Genomic DNA, 10493 nt, shown 5'->3' with positions numbered 1-10493 from the left:
CTCGCCATGCAGTTTTGAGAAGGAGAGAAGATCCACGCGGTTTGCAGGAAGAAGGCAGTTTGCAAGGAGGCTGAGAATCCAGGTGGTTCTGCATTGAGAGCTGGAGGGCACCACAGCACAGAAAGGACCTCCCCAATCAGAATTGAGTGATTGGCAGCTGCTGGTAAAGCTGAACCGTGTTTGGAAAGTAGGGAAACGGTTTCTCTGACTTTCCTAAAACTAGCCTGGTTTGGAAGGGGGGAGGCAAGGATATGTGTTTTAAAGAGCATAAGACTTAACAACAGAAATCCGCAAATAACTAAATCTATATAACTGTTAAATAAACAATTCTTTTTCTTTTCACTAAACTCTGGTATTGAGAGTTATAATTTTGGCGGCGGGCAATCGGGCCCCTAACTAAAGAGCCCGTGGGTTTGTTTTCAATTGGAGCAGCCCAGGGGTTCTGTAACAACACCCCTGCTCAGAAACACTCCATAGCTCCCCATCACACTCAGGAGGAAGTAGAAGCTCCTCATCTTGATGTTCAGGGCCTGCCATGCCCCAACTCCTGCCCCCATTTCCCTTGCTCCCATACCAAATCTAGAGTTTCCTTCTATTTCCTTTCTACTCCTTTGTCCTGCCCAGCCTGTGTATTTTATAGCCTAAAACTGTTGTATAAGTTGTACCTTCTGCTTAGAGGTCTTCCCTGCCTCCCAATAGCCAACTCCTACTCAGCCTTCGGTACTCAGCTCATGTTACCTCTTTAGGAAAGACTTCTCTGATTTTTCTGATACAGTTCCAAGCACATTGTATGGCCCTTGTCTGGGTCCAGGTCTGTCTTCATAACAGGCTAGAGCCTCCCCAAGAGCTGGAAATGACCCGGTTCATCTCTAGAGTTCTATCGCTCAGCACAGGGCTGGATATAAGAAGGGAGGGGGTTGATGAATAGCTTTATCTCTCTCTGCATTTCTTCTAGAATTGACCAGACTTCGGTGTCCGACTATGGCAGCTGGGTTCATTCCTGAGATGGGGAATACAATGAGTTATGTATAAGGATTTCTTTAAAAAGTAGACCCCAGAATGAGAATTGGAATGCAAGGATTTCACTGGGGAGGTGATCCCCATAAGGACAGTGAAGGAGTTGCGAAATAAGACAAAGAGAGAAAAGCCAATGAAGGATGTGTCCACTAAAAGGTTACCACTATTGTGAGAAACGCTCACAATAAAAACTGGGACACAGGACTTGAGCAGTAAAACGAGGCCTTTATTCACGAGTCTGCAGAGCCGGGCACACCCTCACAGCCAGGAGAATGTGCGCGCCAAGTAGACAAAGGAAACTGGTTTTATAGTCTTAGCTTCCCCACCCTGAAATTGCCACCCTAAAGTGATTTTCTTTTCCACCCTGAAATTGCCACCCTAAAGTGATTATCTTCTCCACCCTAAAATGATTATCTTCCTTGCCCTAAAGTGAGAGTGATTAGCTTCCCCTGCCTAACGCAATTAGCTCCCCCTCCCCTCTCCTTCCCCGTTTCTCCATTACTGGTTACTCCGGAGTTATAATCTAACACGGTTATCTAAATGCCCCTTCTGTGGTTTTGTAGATATGCCAGTGCTGTCAGCTCTCTTCTCAGAGACCCTCTAATAACATTTGCCCTTTGTTACTAATGACTTTTTACTGGTTTGGGAGTCACTATGTCCTTGTTTCTAACACTATGAACAATTGGAATTCTATCCCAATGGGGACCCTCTGAGACCCTGTGAACACACCTCAGAATTGACCCTCGGGTGGCCAGGAAGCTGGGGTATTCCTCCACCAGTTCCTGTCCTAGTTGGAGGCTCAAAACTCCCCACCCACTTCATCCCTCAGGGGTACAAGAGCATGTTCCTTCCACCAGAGAGCACTCTCAGACAGAAACTCAGGAAGCATCTGGGGAGACTAGGTATCAGGGAACTGTCTACATATGACTTCCCAGGTGGGCCAAGGAGATATGGGAAGGCCACCCACAGTGTCTTCTTCAGGGGGTGACAAATTTGAAGTTCCTGAGAGAAATGCAGTGCCAGAATCAGAGGACACATTGGGGCTATAGGCCTGTGACCTTCAAACCCTGACATGACGTGGCACCTTTTTCCACTTTGATATCATCTCCTGCAACTCTCCACCATCCTCGCTCTGATCCCAGCCACATTGACCTTTTTTCCTTTCTCCCAATATGCCAAGCTCTTTCTACCGCCTGGCCTTTGCCCTTGCTGCTTTCTCTGCCTGGAGTGCTCTCATCAGGCTCTTTGCCTGGTAGGCTCTTTCTCAACCAAGTCTCAGCTTAGACATTACATTTTTACAGAGGACTCCTCTATCTGGTTAAAGTAATCCTTTCCCCACCTTATCTTAGTTCTCTATTTTTTTTCCTTCTCATTCCCCCACCCCACCCTGTTCCTTTCTTCCTCACTCCTTCTTTCATTAACATTTATTGGGCACTTACTACATACCGGATACCATACTAGACACTGGAGAGACAAAGTCATCTAACAAAAAAATATGTCTTCTGATAAGCTCTCAGGAATTTGTGTTCCAGTTTCAGAAACAAACATAAAGAAGCAACAAATAAACATGTATTTGCAATAGTGATAAGTGCTATGAAGGACTAGGAAGGAGCTGTGGGTGGAAACAAAGGGGATGAACCAAATTTATCTAGGCTGTCAGAGAAGTCCCATTACTTCATCACATTTGCCACTTGTCATCTGTCTCCCCTGCTAGATAGATTTCAGCTTTGTGAGGGCAAGGGGTAGGTTTACTTGGTTCCCTGTGGTCACCCAGCACCTCGTATGGAGCCAGGCACAGTAAGTATTCAATAAACAGCAAATGAATGAGTTGAGACTGGAGATGACCAATTTGGGCATTCTCAAGACAGGGATGTCCAGAGAGCAGGAGGTCTGGGAAGACCCATGGAGAAGTCTTAGAGAGGGAAGGATCTGGGGGTCTGCTTGAGGTAAGGACAGATAACACCTCACCTGTCTCTTGCCTACACATGCTCTCTTTGGTTGCTAAATCCTCCTTGAGCTGGAAGATGCTCTATGGATCCATTGTTTCCATCCTCAAAGGGCTCTTTAATTTGGACCCAGGTGTCCATGCCCCCTCCCTAGGGAAGTGCAGGGTCCAAGGTGAAGGTTTGGGGGCTCAGAAAGGCCTCCGAGGCTTGGAGATTCAGATGGAGCCTGAACTTCTCCACACCTAAAACCCCCTGGTCCTAACCTTTTTCTGCTGGGACTTAGCTTGAGTGTCACCTCCTTCAGAAAGCCTTCCTTGACTCCCAGTCAGACGCCTCCTTCTGGCTCCTCCAGCCCCCAGTGCTTTCCCTCAGCCACTGCCCTGACCATACCAGGTATGGCCCCCTCTGCTTAGGGAAGATGTTATGAGTCAATACTAGTAAGAGGGAAGCTGTGCCTTAGTGCCCAGATCCAAAGGGTGGGCATAGATTGACACTTCTGAATAGAGTCCATCTCTGAAGGTCTTATGGGGGGTGGGGGGTGGGGGGCTGGAAACCAGACAAGATGGTGGGGTTGGGGAAATTGGGAGGGGAACAATTTAAGTGCTTATTTCAAAAATATAGAGAGCTGAAGTGGGTAGGAATGGGGCGTGGAGGCAGGAAGGTTCTATGGGGCCCAGCTTGAGCTCTGCCACTATCTGTACAAGGTGGTTCTGCTCGCAGTCCTTTCCAGCGTCAGGCTCATCTGAAGGCTAAGGCTGCAGGTCTCGCTCCCGCCACAAGGCGGTGGCCTAGAACCGACTGCAGAAAGAACCTCCACAAGGGGCGGGGCGTCGCGACCCAAGGCTCTCCAGTGCAGAGACACAGCACCAGTGCAACGTGAACTGTTTATGTAGGTAGGAGAAAGTGCACAGAGCAGTGAGGGAGCGGGGGTAGGAGCGTCCCAGCCGGGCTTCTGACCAGTCGGAACTGCAAGGGCCCGCCTGCAGTCGGGGTGCCCTCAAGGGTGGGAGTAAAGTGAAGGGCTCAGGAGGGGTGCTAGTCAGTGTACGTCCCACACTAGGGGCATGTGGCCTTAGGATTGGCCGGGAGAACATAAAGTGCCTTAGGGACGAGTCTCTACAGCGGGTGGTGCTCAGAGGGTGGGGTTGAGGAGAGCCCGAAGCTCAAAGAGCAAGGCCTGGGGTCTGGAGAGCAGGGGCTTTTCAGGAAGGGTGGGGTTTTAGGGTTTGACAGTCAGCCAAAGAGCTTGAGGAAGCAGGGCTGGCAGTAGGGCTTGCTGGCACGCTCCTGGAAGGAGCCCTTGGTGAGCGGGCGCAGGCAGAAGGTGCAGGTGAAGTGGTCCGGGTGGAAGCGGCGGCCAAGGGCCGACACACAACGGCCGGTCACCGGGAGGCCACACGTGGCGCAGAGCGAACCGCGCCGAGCGTGGAAATGGTTCTCGCACAGTGGGCGGCCCTCGTGCTCGAAAAAGCTGCCTGCCGAGAAGGGCGCGAAGCATTCCTGGGGAAGGGCGGCAGTGACAGGATGGGTCAGCCACTGAACCCGCCTTCGGATAACTGGCTTTACGAGCCAAATAACCCCTTTCCGCCCGTCACCCTACGGTCCCTCCGAGACTGAAGCCTCGCCTCCAGGAATCCCCAGCCCTGAATAATAACCACCTCGGACCCCTAGTCCGCCCCTATTGGCTCACCCCCCCAGGCCCCGCGTCTACAGAGCGCACCCTGCAGACGAAGCAGTCTGGGTGCCAGAGCGCGCCGAGCGCCGAGATGTAGTTATCCAGAATGGGGCCTTGGCAGCCCTGGCAGCGAGGAGCGAACAGCTGCAGGAAGTCCCGGCGGCAGTAGGGGCGGCCCTCGCGCTCGTGAAAACCTAGGGGTGCAAACCGAGTGGGCTGAAAGAAAATGGTCCTACAAGGTGTGAAAACTGTGGGGTCAGAGTGAGCAGTAGGGAGAGAGGGACCAGGTCTGGGGCAGAGGCGAGGGGGAGCAGAGCGGAAGGGGATGGGATGGGAATCCACAGGAAGGAGGGTTTGGGGCCAGAACAGACCAGGAGAAAATTCACGGCCCCAGGGACTAAGGAGGTCTTAGCGGACTGAGCCAAGGGGTGCGAGGTGGGATGTAAAGCAGATCCATGGCTTTGAAGGCGGGAGTCAAGCTCACCCTCATCTCCGAAGGGCTCCCCGCAATTGACGCAGCAGAAGTGCTCTGGGTGCCAGTGGGTGCCCAAGGCAGTAACCATCTTCTGCAGGAAATGAAAGTGGACACTCAGGGTTACCCTCCATCCTTTCTTCCTTCCCTCTCCCAGCCTAAGCCTAGGGGAGTGGGTTGAATGTAACATGAGTTGAGGCAAGGGAGACCTAAGGAGGAACTTGGGAGTCAAAGAGAGAGGACGGAATCTTAAGAAATATGGAAGAGGCAAAGGTGTAGGGCTGCCAGGGTACCAGGGGGGTGGGGCAGGGAGGGAGGGGACAGTGAGTGGCTGATGCCCATCTCACAGACTCCTTGGGTGAGACAGTGCAGGAGCTTGTGGGCTAGGCAGGGCTCACATGTCGAATGGGTTGATTGCAGAGGCCACATCGTGGGGAGAAGCGCTCGAAGTAGCACTCAGGGCAGAAGGGGGCTCCATCCTTCTCGAAGAAGCTGCTGCCTCCCAGGGCAGTAGAACAGCCACTACAAACGAAGTGCTCAGGGTGCCAAGCACGCCCCAGTGCAGTCACCACCTTCAAGTTGGGAGTGAGACCAGGGTCAGAGTGGCCCTTGAGCTACCATGTCACCATTGAGCTAAGGTTTGCATGGCACTTTTCAAGTTTCATCTCTGAGAGAAGAGGATGAAGAATCTAATGTTCAAGTCACTCAGTCTTGTAAGTGATGGAGAGTCAACCCAGGTCTTCCAGCACACTGGTAGGGCCCACAATACTTTTTAGGAGCCCATGAAATTGTTGAAATTTCTTTTAAAGTCAGAAGAGAAAACTGAGCTAGAGAAAAATGAGTCCATGTATAATATTAATATATTTGTCTTCACATTAACATGGTCAGTTACAAATACAATTTTTAATATCTTTTAATGGAGGAAGGGATGTATGAAGGCAAAAGTGCCTCAGGCCCATGAAGTCATAATGCCACCTGCTTTGCTCAGATTGGAAATTCTGGGATGGAAGCAGGGTACTTTATTTGTCAGGGGGATCTACGTCAACCACTGGGCACAGTTATTGTCAATAATATCTGCTCAGTCAATAAGCCAAGAACCAAACCAGACTCTGGTAGAGGAGAAAGTCTTATGGTGGGTGGAGCCAACTAGGCTTTTGTGAAGATTAAATGAGATGGGGGTTTGTAAAGGACCTAGTAGCACAGTGCCTGGCACATAGAAGAACCACAATAAATGGTAACTGCGTTGTAACTCCCACCCTGCCACTTACTTGCTGTGTGACTCAGAGCTTCAGTTTCCTCATTCATAAAATCTGAATACCAATAATACCCATTTTCCAGAGTTACTTATTAAAAGGGAACAGCACAAAGGCTGGTTCTCAGTGAAGATCCATGGGTACATAGGTATCTATCACCCTACTCACAGAGCTCCACTTACTTGCCCAGCAATAGCTTTATTGCAGGAGCCACAGAGGCCCTTGGCCTGGGTGGGAATGCCACGGCGGCTGAGGTCGGACTGCAGCAGCCCCAGCATGGTGTCTAAGCTGCCCTTGCTGGTCAGCCCTGGTGTGGGTGAGGAGCCCTCATTCACAGAGCTTGGCACTGGTGGCTGGTTTGGCCCAGAAGCTGGAAGCTACAACAGGGAGGATATGAGTTGAGTCAGCAAGGCATGAGATGTGGAAAGGTCTAAAATGGGTTGGGAGCCACAAAACCACAATGACCCACCCCCATGCCTGACTCACGTGGTTCTGAACTCGGAAGTCAGAGAGTGAGGCCATCAGTCTATCCAGCTCCAGGGTGGCTGAGGTCGCTGAAGGTTTGGGGAGAACAGGGGATGGGCTGGGAGGGCTACGAAGAAAACAACTGTGTCAGCTCAGAGGCTCCCAATTACCACTCTTCTAGCCCTACCAACTGTGCCAAACTCACAGGCTGGAACTTTTTTTGTCCTCAGGTTGGTCCTCCTGCTGCTCCCCTGCAGTCTCCTTGCTAGATGGGAACTGAGACATTATTTCATCTGTGGAGAGGAGAGAAGAGCACCGGACATAGGGCCATGCTCTACGCACCCTCCCACTTAAGGCTTTGTGTCCTTTTAGTTGCTACTCTGGGAAACATATACCCGTTTATCTCTGCCCTTCCGTGCCCTGCCCCAATCCCATCAAGACCTATCTCAGTAACCGTGGTACCTGTGATGTTGAACTGAGTAGCATTAAGTTCCTGAAGCAACCGGTCTAGCTCACAGAGCCCTGTACCCAAGACACCGCTGGAAGAGGAGAATGGAGGAGCCGCAGGGGTCACAGGCTTTGGAGACTGAGGCTTGCATACCGTACTAGGAAACAGGGTGGGAGCTTGGGTTCAGGTCAGGGAGTTCAAGCCTCCTCCCCTTGAATCTCAACTGGCTTTCCCATCCCCTAGTTCCCAGGCCCCTTACCTGTACAAATGGTCCTTGTCCCCAGAGGCTCCTAAAGACTCCCCAGATCCCATCTACAGTAAGACAGACACATGTGTGGGATGATAGACCTGTACTTTGTCTCACTGAGGCCCAGAATCCCATAGCCTTGGCCAGACTGGCCCTAGTGGGTTACCCCAGTCCACAGCATCTGATCTCACCTGTGGCTGGTGGCCATAGGGCTGGGGAGATGTGAGGGGCTCTGGGGGTCGCTCTCTGAGAGCCCCTGACCTTGGTATGTGTGAGGTGGTTGTCTCCAGGTCAGAGAGCAGGGCATCTGCAGGGAGAGGCCTCAGGGTGAGAGGTTGAGAGGTCAAGGTTGGGGCAGAGAGAGGGCCTTAAGATATGAGAAGATAAGGGTTCCAAGCAGGCTGTATTGGAGACAAGCCAGTATTAGGAGCAGAGGTCAAGAATCAGGAAGAAACACAAGGCCAGGCCAAGGCAGAAAAGTGAAAGGGCAGCAAGGAATATTTATGACCAGAACATCCCAAATGGCTTATCCTGGGAGTCATGCACAAACCCAGACGCTGGATTTTTTTTCTTTCTTTTTTTTTAATTCTCAAAATCTTCCCTAATGCCGTCAAGATTGCCTCTTCACTGGAGCTAAATTTGGCTCCACCCCAAATTGCTCAATTGGCTACATGCCTGGCACTCAGCTTTCTGATTGGATGCTTTTTTGCCAAACCCACCAATTCCTCCCTGGACCTGAAAGACCCACTCAGCTCTGGCCCACCTCCAGGACTGGGTCCCACCCTATGCTCCTCATTGGTGAGTCTGCAGGGACCTGCTTTATGACTGGCTTATTCTCCCCAGTACCAGAGCTCGTTACCCCTACTGAGCAGCACCCCCTATTGCAAGGTCCTGGAACCCCTTCTGTCTCACAGTTGGAGGGCACAGCCTTCCAGCCCCAGTTCCAACAGACAGGGAGTACAAAATGTCCCCTTCCCACTCGGACACGACTACCCGCCACCCCCATCGCCTTTCCCTTCCAGAACCTAGAAGTTCTTGCCCCTTTACTCCTCATCTCTGAGCACTGTGGTGGAACCCCTAACCTCTCCCTGGCATCTACCTGACCCCTACCAAACTTAGGAACCGTTTAACTCTTTCCTTCCCAAAACCCAGAGGCAGGCCCTTTTCTTTTCTAAAACTTGGTATCATAGCCTCCCTTCCTGTCTACTCTCCCGTCCCGGACCCAAGACCCCTTTAACCCCTCCCATCCTAGGGCCCCTGAGCCCAGGAGCCCACAGGCAGGCAGAGCCTCTCTCGGCTCATCGGCTTATCCGTCTGCAGCCAGTGACGGTGGGGGCAGAGCGAAGAAAGGAGGGAGCAGTCAGCCTGGGAAAGGCAGGAAGGGAGAGGCAGGAAGGGGGACGTGGAGTCGGAAAGAAGGCGCGGGCAGAGTCCAGAAGCGAGAAGACAGGAGGCAGGATGAGGAGATGCATGGGGAGTGCCAGGGGGCTCCAGGATGGAGAAGCAGGTCCAGGCAATGGTGAAGGGCTGGGTACAAAGGTACTCGGGGCCCACTCACCCAGGTCCTCCATGGTGGGGCGCAGGCGGACCACGCTGGGCTTGCAGGGCGGGGGCCGTGTCCGGTGGGGCGGAGGACGGTGGGGGTGGGGGAGGACGTCCGGGAGCTGGAGGCCCAGCCGTGACCATGTAAGGAAGCCAGGATCCGTTGGGATGGGGCTAGAGGGAAAGGTGGGGGGAGTGGGGGGCAATGGACGGGAGAATCCTGGGTGGGGGCGTGTAATACGGGAGGGAGGGCTGCCGTCCACGCAGGCCCAGCCCGCCTGGCTGCCACACCCCAGCCTTGGCCTCAGATGCAGGGAGCCCCAGGCGGCTACAGCCAGAGTCAGAGAAGTGGCTCTTCCAGATCCTGCCAGGGATCTCTGGCCCAATGAGACTCTGAGACACAGACTGAGGCCCCCAAGCAGACACCTCCGAAAATTAGCATCCTGAGTCTCAGAGCCCCCTGCCCACCCAGTCCTTTCCTGAGAGACTTGGTACAGACAAAATTTGGAGGCTAGGGGCAGAAATGATGTTCTAACAATCAGTCAGGTCCCAAGCTGGGACCTTGCCTTAGAGACCCTGACAAACAATGACATAAACAGAGATCCCAAAAGGCACAATACTAAACACAAAGAAATCTCAGAGACAGAGAGACTAACAGTGTACCCTGCCAGATTCTAAAGGAGGACCTTTCTCCAAAACTTGAAAACAGACATACAGATACAGTTAAACTGAAACCCAGCCACAGGCCTCATGCAGACTCAGAAAACACTCCCAGGCAGCCAGACCCAGCCAGCCTTCAAGACAAAGACCTTCCCCAACAGTGAGGTGACCCAGACTTGGTCCAAAGGAGGTCCTTCCCAAGATATTGTTGAACAGAGAGAAGAAATACACAGACTTCAGCCACACAAAGGAACAAGAAGCCTTTCTGTGACTGAGACCCTGAGAAATCAAGATTAAATGAGACACTCTATAGATGGGTATGGACACACACAGTAGTGCTGCAGCCATTGGACTGTGGGTCTCAACCCAGACCTGAGTCCAGACATGAGCACTTCAGCCTTAAAAACTTAGCTGGCCCTGGCTGGTGCGGCTCAGTGGATTGAGCACCGCCTGAGGAACAAAGGGTCGCAGGTTCGATTCCAAGTCAGGGCACATGCCTGACTTGTGACCCAGATTCCCAGTTGGGGGCGCGTGAGAGGCAACCACACATTGATGTTTCTGTCCTTCTCTCTCTCCCTTCCCTTCTCCCTAAAAACAAATAAATAAAATCTTAAGAAAAAAAAAAAAAAAACCTAGCTGGCCATACTCTGGCTGGGTGGCTCAGCTGGCTGGAGTGTTGTCCCAAAAGGTTGTGGGTTCAGTTCTTGGTCAGGGCACATACGTAGGTTGCGAGTTTGACCCCCGGTCAGAGCGTGTACGGGAGGCAAC

The 10493-nt window shown here is 52.2% G+C and overlaps 1 protein-coding gene across 1 annotated transcript; it reads right to left on the bottom strand.

Moving 5' to 3' along the window:
• Window positions 1-3828: 3828 nt before the first annotated feature.
• TGFB1I1 (transforming growth factor beta 1 induced transcript 1) lies at window positions 3829-9175 on the bottom strand. Its single transcript, XM_090277694.1, has 11 exons — window positions 9082-9175; window positions 7715-7830; window positions 7536-7588; window positions 7291-7433; window positions 7034-7121; window positions 6850-6955; window positions 6546-6740; window positions 5509-5682; window positions 5123-5204; window positions 4684-4832; window positions 3829-4463 (listed from the first exon to the last, which is right to left on the bottom strand). Exons 1-11 carry the CDS (start codon window positions 9092-9094, stop codon window positions 4197-4199), a joined length of 1386 nt encoding a protein of 461 aa, XP_090133820.1. The 5' UTR covers window positions 9095-9175; the 3' UTR covers window positions 3829-4196.
• Between the last annotated feature and the right edge of the window lie 1318 nt (window positions 9176-10493).

The sequence above is a fragment of the Furipterus horrens genome, unplaced genomic scaffold (assembly GCF_987537825.1).
Source record: "Furipterus horrens unplaced genomic scaffold, mFurHor1.1.pri manual_scaffold_5, whole genome shotgun sequence".
In the NCBI taxonomy this organism is placed as follows: domain Eukaryota; kingdom Metazoa; phylum Chordata; class Mammalia; order Chiroptera; family Furipteridae; genus Furipterus; species Furipterus horrens.
Note: the sequence above shows the minus strand (reverse complement) of the source record. Positions and strands in the feature narration are given on the sequence as shown.